At 46.8% G+C, this 17373-nt stretch overlaps 1 protein-coding gene across 2 annotated transcripts in view; it reads right to left on the reverse strand.

Moving 5' to 3' along the window:
• Positions 1-17373, reverse strand: part of HELZ (helicase with zinc finger) — a 217260-nt gene that overhangs the window by 167295 nt on the left and 32592 nt on the right. For both annotated transcript variants that reach the window (XM_056851923.1, XM_056851917.1), the window contains exon 3: positions 8550-8586. In XM_056851923.1, coding sequence (XP_056707901.1) covers positions 8550-8586 — 37 coding nt within the window. The remainder of the gene's footprint in view (positions 1-8549; positions 8587-17373) is intronic.

A 17373-nucleotide genomic window follows, 5' to 3' on the forward strand; every position in this document is an offset into this window, starting at 1 on the left:
TGTCGTCCAGCAATAATTCGGAACGACTTCCTGAGCTGTAAGCTGAGTGATCCGGTTCGTAGTCCTCCTGATCGGAACCAAACAGCTGAAGTGGACGGGAATGGCTGTGCGGAACCAAAGGAGGTTAACGGAACCAAGGTAGGTTGCAGAGCCGGCTGCTCCAAACGTCTGCCTGCCAGGTCGAGTTGGCGCATTGGCAGAAATCGATCCAGTCCTGGATCTGCTCTGGCGCGAGGTAGAACGGGTGCTCTGGAGGCTGTTGCCATGGTGGGAAATCTCGAAGGGTCCTGGGCTGAACTGAGCCAGTTGGGGTTCTAGCTCACCTTCAGAAAATGAGGGTGGAGAGGCAGAACCTCGGGAAGGCATCTTATGAACTGACAGGCTCCCAGCTTCAGAACGGAGGGCTCGATGTGTCTTAGCTTTTGCTTCTGCTTTTTGGACAAAGGACCCTCAGCAAAGTGCTTTTTGTCCAAATGGTGTTTTAGAGATGAAGCGGTCTTTGATTACCCCAAACCCTGCTCTGTTCCAGATGGAGGAGGCGTGAGTTGGGAAGAACGAGGACCCGAAAGACCCAGCAGAGCCCCAGGCGAAACCGTCGGAACCACAGAGGGAACCGAGGTTGGAATGGACCCAGAAGGTAAGTTCGCCGGGGACAACTTTGGGGGGAGAGAGGCCGAGAGGGCTCTTTTCCAGAGCTTGGCTTTTAGTTTCACCTCTCTGTCGCCTCTGCCCTTATTGGTAAATTTCTGGCAGATCTTGCAGGCCACAACATTGTAGGCCTCACCCATAGAACTCAAATCATGCTCGTCCGCGTGGGGCATCTTAGTGCTGCGTCCAGCACACTTCTTGAATAAGGGCTTTGGAGACATTGTGAGCCAGCCCCTAGATTCCGCAGGATCATAAAGACCAAATGGAGTTTGGGTGAGTCAGACTACCCACACACCCACGTTAGTAGACACAAACGGCTAGAACAGAAGAAAAACACGTCCGATCTCGGCGGCGGCAAAAAAGGAACTGAGGGAAAGGGGAGGCACCTGCCCGGAGCACGGGATGTTGGCGGGAAAAAGTCTTCTGGCTTCAGGACAGAGCGCCCCCTTGTGGCTAGTAGCTAGAAGTCTTTTCTGGTGGCAGGCCTGCACGCAGGCGCAGTCCCAATGTGGGGCTGCACGAAACTGAAGATGAACATGAATTCTCTGATGATATAATACAAGAATTAGCAACATTTAACAATGTGACCAAACATAGGAACAAACATAGGAACAAACGCACTGCATGTAAACTGTGCTCTTCCTTGGCCAGTCCCTCTCCCAATTAATAATCACAATACAATCACAATACAATTACATTAAAAGCAGAGCATCATTCAGTCAAAGTTCACATACTAAACTCTTCCACTGAAATCAGTAAGATTTTCCATGCTTAAATTTAGAGATGGGTCAAAACTTGTATACAATCAGTATCAGAGACTGCTAAAATAACTCGCGGATCAATAAATCCTACTATTGAACTAGTCTTGCTCAATTTATTTATCAATGAAAACACCCACTGTAAACAAAAAAACACCTATTAACTTTTTATTTGTTGCAGCTATAATGCTTATTGCCCAATGTTGGGAAAATGCTAAAGGGATTTCCTTAGATAGGTGGCGTAATAAATTAAGGAATATAGTGGCACTTGAAAGTTTAACAAATAACATTAGCTTAATTCAGAGAAGGAAAAAGAAATATGACTTTAAGATGATTTGGAACAGTTTATTTAACGGAGTTTCAAAAGCATTTTAAGAATTTTCTTTAATGGTCGGAGGGTCTTACATGAAAACTCTGAATAAGGTATTGAATAGTTATATCAGAGGATAATCTTTTTTTTTATAGAAATGATTATGTAAAGTCTCAGGCTGCAATCCTGAAGGGGGGGAAGCTCCTTAGGAGCCAGCATGACCCTGCGCCGGTATAAGTGCCAATTTATCCCAGGATAAAACAGTGTTGCATTTCTATGAGATTGTTATTTATTGAGTGTCTTCTGTGCAGGCACGCATGGGACTGTGCAGGCCAGCTGTGGGAACTTTTTAACAAGCTTTTCCTGAAGCTTCAGAGCTACTGGAGTGCTTTTCGCCCCTTTGCCTAGGCCAGGCTTTCCTTTTCCCGCCCAAGAGGTCATGTGATGGGGCGGGGGTAACGCTCCTCCCTCAGTTCTCCTATCACCGCCATGTGAAGAATACCTTACTCCTTTACATACTAGCCCACAGCAGGGATGGAGGGAGGGATGCGTGCTTGCACAGAAGACACTTGATGAACAACAGTTGTAGGTAAATGCAACACTGTTTTCACCATCGTGTCTTTGGTGCAGTCCCGCATGGCCAGATCACTAACCTTGGTGGTGGGTGTGGGCTACTCATTGGAAGATCGACTGCAATACCACTCTCCCTGTAGCTGCTTTCTTTCTGGAGCCAACGTCCATGCAATAGTTTCGTACAAACATTGATGGCGTTGACCACATCACAGCACTGCAGATGTCCATCAAGTCGACTCTGGCCGGGAATGCAGTCGAAGAACTCTGTGCTCTTGTAGAACGAGCATGAACAGTTAATGGGCAGTCCCACTGCGCTGCTTCGTATACCCGTATGACTGCTGTCGTCACCCGCCGAGAAATTGATGGCGCGGATACAGTCTTTCCCTTCTTCTGTCCTTTGAAACAGATGAAGAGGCTCATGTCCTTTCTAAATGTTTTCATTCTGTCTAAATAAAAAACGCCCTCCTGACATCCAGTGTGTGTAGAGTTTGATCAGCTTGTGACTGCGGGTTTGGAAAAAAGGTTGACAGAACCATGTCCTGTGACATAGTTCTGCCAACTATGTCCTGTGATATGTGAAACTGTGATACTATTTTCAGTCTAAATTCTAAACTGGGTTGCAGTACAACTTGGTCTGTGTGAAATTTTATGAATGGTGTAGCAGCCCTCAAGGCTGCTAACTCTCCCACTCTCCTTGCAGAGGTGATTGCCACTAAAAAGGCTGTCTTAGAAGACGGCAGTGAAATGTTGCAAGTGGCCAACGGTTGAAATGGCTGTCTCATTAATTGAGTCAGCACCAACAACAAGCTCCATTGAGGGACCGGTCACTTTATCTATGGGTATAGATTATATAATCCTGTCAGAAACTTCTTGGAAAGTGGGTCAGCAAACACTTTGTGTGGACCCACTGGGAGATGGAAAGTTGACTGCTGCCAAGTGGACCTTGATAGAGTTAGTGGCTAAGCCCTGCCACTGTAACTCTAACAAATATCTAAAAATGTCCTGCAAAGGACACGTCTCTGCATTCAATCCCTGAGTCTCCGTCCACAGTTCAAACCGTTCCCCTTTACTTACATAGGAACGGCGTGCGGACAGCTTCCTAGCTGCTGTCATTACCTCTAGGACCTCCTATGGACAATGCTTTATGCATGGATCCACCACACTGCAAGGTGGAGGGTCTGAACCTTGGGATGCCTCAGTTTTCCTATCCCTAGGAGATCCACCTTTGGTGGAAGCAGCCTGTACCTGCCTTGAGCTAGTTCCCACAACAGGCTGAACCACGTCCTTCTGGGCCAAAAAGGTGCCACCAAAATGCACTGTGACCCTTCCTCCCTCAAATTCACCAGCACTCCCTGTAACGGGAAGAGGGGAGAACGCATAACAGCTGAGGCCTTCCCAGCAAATCTGGAAGGCATATCCAAGCGACCCCTCCCCCTTCACTGTTCTGGAACAAAAGTGGGCACTGGTTGGAGGTAACGTTTGTTTAGAAAACATTTGTGTTCCACCTTGAGGTCCCTGCTGAGGGCGTCCACCAACACATTGTCCTCGCCTGCTATGTGAAAGGCTGATATGGTAACCTTTAGGTAATTGTCCAAAACCATAGCCTCATGCCCTCTGTGCATAATCTCACTGATCCTGTGCCCCCTTGCTTGTTCATGTAGTACTTGGTGGTCATGTTGTCCGTAGCCACCAGTACTCTCCTTCCCAACACAATGTCTGCAAGAGACATAAGTGCATAAAGAATCGATCATATCTCTAGCTGGTTAATGTGCATAGTAGTCTCACCCCCTGCCCAGGTCCCCAACCTGAATTGGGATCCCAGGTGTGCTCCCCATCCATGCTGTGAGACATCTGTGTAAAACATTAAAACATGGGGAGAGGTGCCTAGCCTGCAACCTTTAAACAAGTTGGCATCCAATGACCACCAACGTAACAATCTAAGAACAGTTCTGGGGATAGAGAGCATCCTCCACTGGGGGTCGCTGATGGAGTTAAACATCCTCAGGAACCAGGTCTGGAGTTTCCTCATCCAGAACCTCACATGAGGCACCACTGTTGTGGCTGAAGCCATGAGGCCGAGAAGCTTTTGGATATACACTGCTTTCTGGAATCTACATCTAGAGAATCGCTGAACCAAGCTCTGAATAGCCCTGGCCCTCTGGGCCAGTAGAAAGACTCAATACTTCTCAGCATCTAACACAGCACCTATGAATTCAATAGATTGTGTAGGGTGTAACTTTGATTTTTCCCTGTTTATTATGAGACCCAAGTGTCCCAGCAATGCGATGATTACTTGCACGTCTTGTTCTAATCTCCTGGGCGAAGACGCCACAATCAACCAGTCGTCCAAATATGGGTAGACTGTGCAACCCCTGAGCCTGAACTGTGAGTCCTACTGATTTGCCAGTCTGTTCCCTTTTCTCATCCTATCCAGGCTGGTGTCAGTCTGATCACTGAACAGATTATTGCCTTCGAATGGAAGGTCTTCAATGCGTGTCTTAGTATCAACTAGGAGATATGACATCCAAAGCCATGTGTGCCAGCGTAGCACAACCCCTGAGGGCATGACCCTGCTGGCACACTCTGCCACATGCTTGGAAACACTTATCTGCTGTCTCCCTAGACGTGTACCCTCTGTCTGTAGACCTCTGATCAGAACCCTTTTGTCCTCAGGCAGGTATTCAATATAGTGGGCCAGCTGGTCCCACAAGAACACCTGGTACCTGCCCATCATGGCCGTGAAACTGGACACCCTCAGTGCCAGCGCTCCTGATGAGTACACTCTCCTCCCTAGGGAGTCTAGTTTGTTCCCTTACCTATCTACTGGAGATGAATGGAAAGAGGCACTATATTTGGATGGGAGAGCCTCTGTGACCACTGAGCTGGTCTTGGGGTGATGTGACAAAAAATAATATTCCTGATCCTTTACTTTGTAGAGACCCTCAATTTTCTTAATGGTCAATTGTGCTGACACATGTCTTGACCAAACCCCTTCTGCTATCTTCTTTATGCCTCTGACTAATGGGAGGGCTATGGGGCCTGTGTCCGGTTTGTCCAGAATATCCATAATCGGATCCATATCCATAGGATCCGAGGCATAGTCCAAGTTCAAGGCTCTTGCCATCTGGATTAGTTGGTCTGCATAGAGACGTATATCCTCCGAATAGGAAAAAGACACCGGTCTCGCCAAACCCTGCCCCTGCCTCCGTTGTTGGTTCCAAGGAGTGTTCCACGTCACCTCTTGATTCCAACTCAGATATGACCTCCTCTTCCAAAGGCAGTCCCTGAAGATGCAAGGGTGATCTCTGTTTCTTTCTGGATCCATGCTTCCCTTTTTGGACTGACTAATAGGTCCATGGGGGATGTGCAGATGAAGAGCCTACCTTAGTCAGCTCTAAGTCCCACTCACAATCTCTCTGGGGCTCTCTGTAGCCCCTGGTGTTGTAATCTCCCTCACATCCGAGAGTGCCAAGTATGGGATGGGCACCTCAAACACCTCACCCCTCTGATGACAATGGTGAGGGCAGTCGAATCCTAAATCGAGATGTGGTTCTAGGGTGCAATGGAAGCAATCTGTCCACCCTAGGTGAGCTCCATAGTTGGGAGTGAGGCTGACGATGTCCTGGGAATCTGCCCCTAACACCCAGCAATCATGGGTGGTCCAGGTCTTTCACCACCATCTGTGTTCTTAGCCTCAGGGATCCTCTCCGGCATCATAATGAGCTTGGTGATCGGCATTGAGGGGACCACCAGAACCGGTCAGAATCAGTAGCACTTTCCTGTGTCAGGTTCCATTTGTCAGGTCGGACTTAGCGTTTTTCTTGGACTTAGCGTTTTTCGGTGCCTTAGGGGCTTCACATGAGTATTTCGTTATCTTCTTGCTCTTCTTAGTGGGGGGCTCTGAGGCCACCCTCTCTGCCTCTGCCTTGATCTCCTGAGCCTTTGCGGGGGGAAGTGGCAAAGACAGGACTGAAGCCGTGCTGGCATCCTGCTTATCATTGGGTTTATCCATGACTTTCATAGCCTTTTTCTACGAGGCCTTCAGCTTGGAAGCCCTCTCATTATGGGCATTGGGGGTAAAAGACTTACAAATGGAGCATGCCTCTGGAATATGTACTTACCCCAGACAAAACAAACAGCTCTGATGGTCGTCACTTTGGGCCATCTTAGTGCCACATTCTCCACATTTCTTAAGTAAGGCCATTTCTCTCATTCAGCTGCTCTGAAGTCCACATCCTCTCCCCACAGCGGCAAGAAGAGAACTGAAGGAAGAACGCTAGCCCTGTCCCATCACATGACCGCCTGGGTGGGAAGAGGAGAGCCTGGCCTAGGCAAAGGGGTGGGGAGTGCTCCAATAGCTTTGAAGCATCAGGAAAAAAATTCCCGCAGCTGGCCTGTGCAGTCCCATGTGGGACTGCACCGAAGACACAACAATGAACGGGCATTTAGGCTGTCCCGGGGGGCAAACATGCTGGTGCCAGGCAGCTAAAGAGCTGCGCTGGCCCCCACCACCAATGCAGCCATGCAGGCAAGGAATTCTTGGAATTCCTAGTTTTATGACTGTGGAATCTCTTGTTGCATACTGCTTTATAATTATTGAAAAGCAGCTAGCAAATTTGGTAAACTCATCACCAACTTTTAGTTTAACATCAGCATTTATAGAAATCAGTTCTCTTGGCTTAACTTTTACCACAATTAACTAGACTGACCCTTGCAATGCACTGGGCACTGACAGTATTTTAAGGAATCTAGTTGCAGTACATTTGGGACTTACAAAGGCATATGATTTTCTCATATAAAGAGAGGGGAGAGGAGAGGTTTATGAGGGACTAGAGAAAAGAAGAGAGCAACCACGAAAGGGTTGCTGCGGAATGGCCTGTGGGAGAAGAAACAGCAAATGAAAGCGGGGTGGGGATGATAAAATCAATAAGAGAACAAAAAAAGGAGAGAACAAGAAAAGAGTATATGGCTACAGAGAGAGAAGAGAGTGCGTGCTCTGTTGTGGACAAAGAAAATAAACGAGGGTTACAAAATACAGATTCAGAGATCTTTAATATTAGAGTGGGGGCACATACATTGTATTACAGAAAGAAAAACAGACTAACAGAGAAAGGTTAAAAATAAAGTAGTTAAAACTGTATCAAATACTTTCCCACAGATAATGTAGCAATGCACCCCACTTCAGGTAATATAATGTAAAGATGGCCCTCAGAGTGATTTTCAGTGGTGCACCAGGTCTCCTGATAATACTATAGCCTTGGATCCAACCATCAGCAGAAGGCACTGGCAAATGTAAATTTTCCCCACTCTCTTTAGACACCAGTAAAAGTTATTTCTGGAGTGGTAAACCAAAAGCTGCATTGATCGGGGGAGGGGGGTGCTTTTGTACAAGAGAGGAGGGTGTGAGTTTGCACGTTCCTTCCTTTCATCCTTTCTTCCCCAGTTCCCCTCCCCCCTTCCTTCCCGTTCCTCCCTTCCTTCTTTTTCTTTCTCCGTACCTCCCCCCTTTCTTCCTTTCATCCTTCCCCAGTTCCTTCATTCTTTTTCCTTTCCCAGTTCCTTCCTTCCTTTTTCTCCATCCCTCCCCCCTCTTTCTTTCTTCTTTCCCTTTCCTCCCTGCCTTCCTTCCCTTATTTCCCTCCCCCCTTCCTTCCTCTACTAGGGTTGCCAACCTCCAGGTGGTGGCTGGAGACCTAGCAACCCTAGCATCTCCCCTCCCCCCCGCCGGGAGATCTACGCCTGGTATGGCCCCCGAATGATGTTATAAATATGCGAATGGACCTTGGCAGGAAAAAAGTTCCCCACCCCTGTTTTAGAACCACAAGAAATGCAAATTAAGTCAATTGTATGCACTTAAGTGTGCATGTTATTTGAAGCCAGTTTGCTCACATATCTCCATGCTTAAAAGTAGTAATAGAGGACTCCACCCTACCCAAAGCAGCCTGGAGGATAAGGTTCCTAAATATATAAATTTAACTGCCTTCATTTTGCTAAATCAGGGTGTGACCCTCAAAGTTAAGTACAAAAATAGAAAATCCTTTTTGGCAACCAGACAGTCTAAAACTCCACAATCATGAAAATACTCTTGACTTAACTTTGGTTACAAAATAGCAATTTAAAAAATAGCCGGCTGCAATACTTCCATGTCAGAAACTTTCATCCCACTAGATAAATTAATTTGACATAATTTCTGAATGCTTAGAACTCCAGAGAACAGATGATATTGCTACATACTGTAAGTAATAATGAAACCTGCATACCATGCCTACAGTCTTCATCAGCTTTTCCATAGTTTTTCTGCAAAAAGCAAAAATTAATGGTTAGAAACAGCAGCTACGACTAAAACAAGTAAATCTTTGCTTCTTACCTGCTTAATTACTCTAAACACATTTTTATAATCAGAAAGTTACATTTTTCAGCAAGAATACCCCTAAAACTGTCTCCCCCACAAAAAGATTTAATTTAACAAATGTGAACACCAACAGAAGCTCTAAGGGCCTGAGGAATTTAGATTCACATGTCCCACTGAGATGGTGTTTAGGAAAACATGCCCCATTGGTGTTTGTGTTATATTCAGCTGAAAGGTATTTCATACAAAGTCTCTTCATTTAAGAAATGATTCCACGGCTATTACTTTTTGACAGGGGTACTCACTCCATGGCTCACACAGAAACACATTTGTACTTCCCACCAACTAAAAGAGCCACATGACTATTGTATGCTCCACACCAACCACACATACACAATAATATGAAAGATATAGATACCAATATTAAAAAATACAACTCTTTTTATTTGTTTAATTACCTAGCTGTCGGTTTGATACATAACTGATACATACACCCATCATTCAGCAGCATACACTGACCCTTTGAACACAGCTTTGAACACAGAATCCCTATTTCTTCACAACCTTGATATACAACCATCATGATGCTAAGGTTCCTCACTACAACAGTGTTGCAAAGGGCGGCTCTGATTCAACATTGCTGTTCTTCAGAATGCAATGAGGGAAGTAAAAAGCACTCTGGCCAACCGGCCTGGAAAAAAACACCCTGTCCTTTTAATAGAGATATAATATGTGGACATAGACACATAAAGAGTATCATGCCATGTGGAAGTAAGTTAAGTCCCCTGGATTTGCTGCAGATAAAACTATTAAGCCTTTATTGTAGAGACAAGATGGTTTTCTCCAAGCCTACCCTAACTGCAGGGAGCCTGCTCTCAGCCAACCAGCAGAGATCCAAGTAGGCACCTAAAACAGGGAAGTCTGCATGCCCTTTAGTTTCCTCCCTGCCTTTCACTCTAACACAAGGCAGTGAGCAAAATGGCCCAGGAGATCGGCTAAGGGGAAAGGAGAGTGGCCAACTTGCTGGGGGGGGGGGGCGCTACAATGGTAGTGGTGGTGTTTACTCCCTTTTCTCTACAACTAGCTGGCTTACCTTTAAGGATGAGAGCATCTTAACTAGATTTTCTCGATTTGCAAGCTAACTGAGAAATCTAATCCCTTTGAAAAAATATATTCCCATTCTTGATCACTCCATGGTTTATCTAAGTAAATGTTCCATTTGTCCCTATAGACTAATGTTTAATTTAGATTTTCTTTACTAAAATTGCATATATTTTTTAAGTTGAAACTTTATCTTGAAGTATTCATTTCTCAAACTCTGACTTCTCTAATTTCAGTAAATTCTTTTTCTTTTAAATTATTCCAATATGTTTTCATTTGTAAATATTCTATAAATGTAATATTAACTTCTTTTTTATCCAAAATTTTTTCTAGAGGTTCTAAATTATTATTAATCCAATAGTGATAATCATGCTGTCTATCTGTCTTTATTCTACGAGGGAGTTGGAATTCTGGATTCTCGGCTAAGATGTTCCAAAGGAAGGAAGACAGTGGGGAGCAATAACGGGATGTTGTGGTGGAAAATGGATCCCCCCTAGTAGAAGGTTTTCTCAAGGGGAAAGATTATGTAGTTCCCCTTGGCCAGAGTTGAGAGCACCAGAAACCAGGTCATCCTGGGCCAATATGTGGCAATAAATATGCAGCTGGACCTGCCCATTCTGATTTTTGCTATGACCCTGTTCAATAGGGGAAACAGGGGGAAACCTTTAAAGTAACGCTCCGGCCCAGGCTAGCTAGAAGACGACCCGTAAAGATCCCAGGCCCAAGCTGCCCTGGGGCAAAACTGTGGGCAGATGGTGTATCAATGGGTAGCAAAGAGATCTATGTGAGGCTACCCCCATATGTCAAATAGGGGGTCTAGATATTAATGGTTGAGGCACCATTTGTGTTTCTCTTGCATGTGTCTGCTTAGAGCATCTGCAATGACATTGCTTTGCTCTGCAATGTGAATGGCAGTTAAGTACAGTATGGTGTCTTGTGGCCCATTGCCAAATTCAAGTAGTCTCCACATAAAGAACAGTGGATCCTGTGCCCCCTTGCTTCATGATATAATACTTTGCTGTCATATTGTCCATAGCAATTTGCATGACTCTTCCAGCAACTTGAGCTGTAGAAGAAACCAGGGCAAGTCTGATTGCGCTCAATTCTAGTGTGTAAGCTAGCTTCATGGGCTGACCACACCCCTTGTGCCTCAAGGCCATCACAATGTGCCCCCCAACCCGATAGAGATGCACCTGAGAAAAGATGCACCTAGGGCCTGGGAGTCTGGAAGTGAATTCCCTCAGAAAGGTTGGGTTCTGCAGTCCACTACTGAAGGGATCTTATAACACCCCTAGGGATCGACAACTTCTTAAAACATATGGAGTAAAATGGCAAAGAAACCAATTTTGCAGGAGCCTCTCATGCAGTCTGGAGTGAAGGACCACAACTGTGGTAGATGCCATGAGTCCTAACAGTTTATGAAACCTATTGGTAATAACGAGGTGGGCCCATTTCTGGATAGCCCTTATGCACTAGACTGGAAGATAGGCTTTGGCAGAGATGGAGTCCAGCCTGGCCCCTATGAACTCCAGATCCTGCACAGGTTGGAGTTTAGATTTGGAGTAGTTGACAAGAAGACCCAAGGCCTCCAACGTCCTTAATGTGATGGAGATATGGGTAGCAGGGTGTCTTGGGCATCATCTACTAGTAACCAATTGTCTAGATAGGGAAACACTGTGTAGCCCTGCTGGGCCAAGTGGGCCACCACTGTCACTAGACATTTGGTGAACACTCTGGGGCAGTGGCTAACCCAAAAGGGAGGATGTTGTACTCATAACACCTTCCATCACATACAAACCGCAAGTACCATCTACACTCTCCATGTATAGCAATATGGAAGTTAGTGTCCTTTAAATCAGGGACCACAAAACACATGTCACATTCCAACAAGGGCATAATCTCTATTAAAGACAACATTTGAAATTTTTTGACACTGAGAAACTTATTGAGGCCTCTAAGATCCAAGATGGGCCTCTTACCACCACCTTTTTTATCCACCAAGAAATAACGAGAGTAATAACCATTGCCCCACTCGTGCTCAGGCACCTCCCGAATAGCCCCCTTGGCCACAAGGTCGTCCACCTTGGCTTTCAATAAAGGGAGTGCTGTAACCACAGATGAGGAGGGAGGAAGGTAAGAGGCAAAATCTCAAACTTGAGAAAGTATCCGAGCTTTATTATTTTTAGAACCCAGGAATCCCTAGTGATTGTGAACCACAAGTCTGAAAAGTGAGACAACCGGTCTTCAAATAACAATGTGGCCTAGTCACGTCGTCTTCCCCTTAGCAGGGTGACCTGGTGGAGACTGTGCACCCTTCCTAGATATAGGGGGAAATTTCCTGTCAGGCTGATAAGAGGCATAAGCAGGGTGAAACTGGGCCTGCTGCTGGTAACTGCCGTGGTAGGCTATAAGGGTGTTGGTATTGCTGCCCATGGTGGCGGAAGTACCTCAGCTTATATGACAATGTCTGCTAAGGAGTTATGCCCAACGACTTGGCATTAGATTCAGATTTTCTTGGCTGGTCCAAAAATTTATCAGTTTGATTACTAAACAGGGTACTGCCCTCGAAGGGCAAGTCCTCAATTTTTGCTTTGGTGTTATACGGCAGGGCAGAAGCCCTCAACCATGCATGATGTCTAAGGACTATGGATGAAGCCATGGCCCTACTAGAGGAGTCCGCCACATGTCATGACGCACTAAGCTGCTGCCTAGCTAAAGTCATGCCCTCTTTCTGCACCACTCAGGCCAAGGTTTTCTTGTCATCTGCCATAGTGCCAATATACTGGAACATCCAGTCCCATAAAAAATATTGGTAACAGCTTATCACCACCAGGAAATTAGAAATTCTGAGAGACAGGGCAATGGAAGTATAGGTTTTGCAACCCAATACATCAAGCTTGTGCCCTTCCCTATTTTGTGGGGATGAGTGGGCCCACCCTCTGTACTTTCCCAGCAGAGCTTCAGCCACTATAGAATTGGCAGTAGGATGACAATGCAGAAAGTCACATCCTACCTTTTTAGTCCAGTTGTCAAGTTATTTTCTGTTGCTCCAGAAGGTTGGACCAGAACCAACGGGTTGAAATTAAATCAAAAGAGTTTCCATCTAGACATTAGGAAGAATTTTCTAACAGTCAGAGCAGTTCCTCAGTGGAACAGGCTTCATCGAGAGGTGGTAAGCTCTCCTTCCCTGGAGGTTTTTAAGAAGAGGCTAGATGGCCATCTGTCAGCAATGTTGATTTTATGACCTTAGGCAGATTGTGAGAGGGAGGGCACCTCTCACAATCCTGGTAGAGGAGGTCCCAGAAGTGGGTCTACCCCAGTTAGAATTTATAATTTCCATGACAATTTTAATCAAAGGAAGTGCTATGGGTCCTGTATCCGAAGCATGCAAAATGTCCATAATGGGGTCAACTGGGCCAGTGGTCCTCTGCACGGTTCTCAATATTGAGTGCCTTAGCCAACTTTAGAAATTGTTCAACATACAACTTGACATCTCCCATGGGAGAAATTGGCTTAGACTCCCCAACAACGTCATCAGGCGATGGTTGAGATGTCTCAGATTCTGCTTCCAGCATGGTGTAGAGGTTAAGAGCAGTGGTTTGGAGCGGTAAACTCTAATCTGGAGAACCGGGTTTGATTCCCCACTCCTCCACAAGAGCGGCGGCATCTAATCTGGTGAACCACGTTGGTTTCCCCACTCCTACACATGAAGCCTGCTGGGTGACCTTGGGATAGTCTTAGAGCTCTCTCAGCCCTACCTATCTCACAGGGTATCTGTTGTGGGAAGGGGAAGGGAAAGTGCTTGTAAGCTGGTTTGATTCTTTCTTAAGTGGTAGAGAAAGTCGGTATATAAAAACCAACTCTTCTTCTTCTTCCAAATCAAGATAGAGACCTTCCTCTGACTCCAAATGAAGTGGCTCCAGGGGTACAGGAAAGCTATGAAGCCTACAAACCAAGTCTTGCTGACATCGAAGTGGTTCTCCTATTGACTTTGAAGAACTCATAGGCTCCAGGTTGGGCAGGCGACTCGGGCTATAGGAAGGTCTATCATAATGGCAACAGCTGCAGGGATGGTAACTATGGCCTCTACAACTATAGTCAGGAGCTTGAGCTGAGCCATTCCTGGAATAGGTGTACTCTTGCTGAGTGTCCCTCGAAGTTGAAGGCTGCAACTCGACAACATCAGTATCAGAGGAATGAGAGGAGTGGCTTCTCCATGAAGGCGTAGGTGTCCTCAGTCTAGAAAGGTGATGGACATTGAGATGGCTCACAACACCGGTTGTCTCAGCGCTGATAATGAGGAGAATGCCGCTCAAATCGATCATCTCAGCGACGAGGGCAACGGAAGGGTTCATTGTACACATATTCCAAAACACTTTCCGATGAAGCTCGCTGACACCACGGGGTAATACTCCACCTAGGGGATCGACTGATTGAGAGCTTCTCCTAAATGAAGGCTTGTCCAAGCCTCTTTGTGAAAGTGTCGCCCATTGCTCAGGAGTCGGTTGGCGTCAAGGAGATGATCTGCGTCCATGCGGTGCCCTTCTAAGGGTCGGCAAGGCTCGGTGCCGAGGTGATGTCAATGGCGATCAGCGCTGGGCATCCGTTCCCAACTATGGGGGGGGGGCAGGTAGTTTGGCCTTTTTAGCCAGTTTGTTGCCCATCTTCTCCTTTTAGGCTGTTTCTTTTAACAGGTGGTGTAAAAACCCTCATCTCCAAGGTCCCCATATGTGCCAAAGAAGTCAAGGCTACTGGGACAGAATAATTGACAAGGTCCACTCCTTAGTGCTAGAAGGTACATTGTTTACTCACCGAGAAGGTCCTTTCCGCTCTGAAGTAGAAGGTCATCTTGGAACTTTGGGTGTTTCTCGTCCCCAATGCTTGGAGAGGCAGGACTAATTCTTAAAGTAACTTCCTGTCTCGGGGCGAGGAATGCCCACACTTCCAGTTTTCTACTGAGAGCTCACGAGAGACAGTCAAACAGGTGAACAGGCAAAACATAACATATGAAAGGAAACATGAACTACAAATTGTCCATTAATGTAACGGCCTTATAGAGTCAACTAAGTGAATGTGTAGTATACAACTAATGTAATTGGCTGACGTACAGATAGCCACCCTTGGGAGATGAGAGACATCTCTGGGTGGGCAAGACCTTCTCGGTGAGTAAACAATGTACCTTTCCCACTCTGAAGGAAGGTCATCTTGGAACTTTGGGATGTTCAAGAGCCCTTATTTTGGGTGGGAATCTGAGTCCTCATCTTCCACTACGTGTTGTAGAATGCGTCTACCAAATGCCGCCTCTGCGGACGCTAAGGTGTTTATGCGATAATGTTTTATGAACGTGGACGGGTTGGACCACGTGGCAGCTCTGCAAATCTCTTCAGTTGAAGCCTGCTTGAATAAGGCTGCTGAAGTGGCGGTGCTCCGTAGAGAATGTGCTGTGATGCCAGGGGGCACAGTAATGCCGCTTGCTATGTAAGCTTCTTTGATACAGTCTCTGAGGGTTGAGCTGATTGACTGGCGGGACATAGGGAGACCCCTGTTGGGTGCAGCCAAGGAAACTAAGAGAAATTCAGTTTTCCTAATAGTGGCAGTTCTGGAGATATACACGTGTAGGGCCCTTCGTAGGTCCAAGGTATGCCAGGTTGCTTCCCTAGAATTGGAAGGGTTGGGGCAAAAAGAGGGAAGATTGATGTCTTGGTTCCGATGAAAACGGGACTGCACCTTCGGAGTGAAGGAAGGATCGGTTCGGAGGACCACTCTGTCTTTGTGGAAGACGCAGAGATCCTTGCGGATGGAGAGGGCCTTTAGCTCTGACACACGTCGAGCAGAGATGATGGCTGTTAAGAATAGAGTTTTCATTCTAAGAAATTTTAGTGGAACCTCTCTCAGCGGCTCGAAGGGCTTGTTGGTCAAAGCCGTTAAGACTGTATTAAGCCTCCAAGTAGGAAATCGATGTGTCACTGGAGGAGTGGATTGTTCTACTCCTTTTATGAAGGCCTTGACCTGAGGGTGGGAAGACAGTGGGATTCCCTCCAGGGAAAGACAAATTGATGCGATAGCTGCGATCTGTTTACGGAGGGTGGCGGCTCTCAGATTTTGACAAACACCATCCTGTAAAAATTGGAGCAGTTGTGGTAAGGTTGGTGAGGTAGGGTCGGCATGCTTGCGATTGCACCATCTGACGAAGGTCTTCCATGTGTAATTGTATATTCTATTGGTAGAAGGGCGTCTGGCCTGTAGTATGGTGGAAGTGACTTCTTGGGATAGGCCAAGGGCTAAAAGCCTGTCCCTTTCAATCTCCAGGCGGTTAGTTGAAACCAACCTGGGTCCGGATGAGACATGGGTCCCTGCCTGAGGAGGTTGGGCGTTGTTGGAAGATGCCACGGAGGTTGGACGGACATTTCCATCAGTGCCGGGAACCATGGACGGCGTGGCCAATTTGGGGCTATTAGGATAATCTCCGCACTCTCTTGACGAATCTTCCATATTACCTTGGGTAGGATAGGAAGAGGTGGGAAGCCGTACAGGAGACCCTGTGGCCATGGGGACAGGAGAGCGTCTACCTTCTCCGCCTCCCTGTGGAAGAATCTGGAGAAGAAACGGGGAACTTGAGGGTTCTGTACGGTGGCGAACAGGTCCACGTCTGGAATTCCAAAGAGGTCCGTCACTGACCGGAACATCTGGCAGTCTAGGGCCCATTCGCCTTCGATGATTGACTGGCGGCTCAGCCAATCCGCCTCGAGGTTGTGGATACCTTGAATGTGTTCCGCTCTCAAGGATAGGAGATGTTTCTCTGCCCATGAAAGGATGGTGGTGGCCTCCTTGTTCAGTGCTCTCGATCTGGACCCTCCATTTGGGCCTTGGACGCCACATTGTCCATCCTTATAAGAACGTGGTGATGTTGCAGTATGGGTTGGAACTTCAGGAGAGCCAGGTGGATGGCCCTTAGTTCGAGGAAGTTGATGTGCATCTTGGCCTCCGAGCGGGACCAGATGCCCTGGATGAAGGTACTTAGTGCAGTTGCTCCCCAACCTGCGAGGCTTGCGTCGGTGAAGACCTGTATGGGTGCTTCGTGCAGGTAGGACTGACCCGATGTCAGGTTGTTGGGGTTGGACCACCAAAGGAGGCTGCTTCTGGTTTCTGTATTCAGGTTGATTCGCTTGTCTATCTTGTGGGCGATAAGGAGCTGGAACGGTTGAAGGGCGTTCTGTAGGGGCCTGGAGTGGAAGCGGATCCATGGTCTCAAGCCTATGCAAGAAATCATCGAACCAAGGAATCTTGCGAGGGCCATGAGTCGATGATGTGGTGCCCTGGCTATTGCCCTTGCTGTTATGGCCAGTTTCATCGCCTTGTCCTGGGGAAGAGATACTCTGTTTAGGCTGGAGTCTATGATGGCCCCTAGATGGCGGATACGCTGCGATGGAATCAAGGAACTTTTGGATTTATTGATGATGAACCCGTGACGTTCAAGTGACTCAATTACTCGATCTGTGTGTTGAGAGGCTAATGTGATGGATGGAGCGCAAATCAGCAAGTCATCAAGATAGGGGTGCAATTGGATCCCCTCTCTTCGAAGCGAGGCTATGATGGTAACTAAAATCTTGGAAAAAACACGTGGGGCGGAAGCC

Source organism: Euleptes europaea, chromosome 1 (genome assembly GCF_029931775.1).
Source record: "Euleptes europaea isolate rEulEur1 chromosome 1, rEulEur1.hap1, whole genome shotgun sequence".
In the NCBI taxonomy this organism is placed as follows: Eukaryota; Metazoa; Chordata; class Lepidosauria; order Squamata; family Sphaerodactylidae; genus Euleptes; species Euleptes europaea.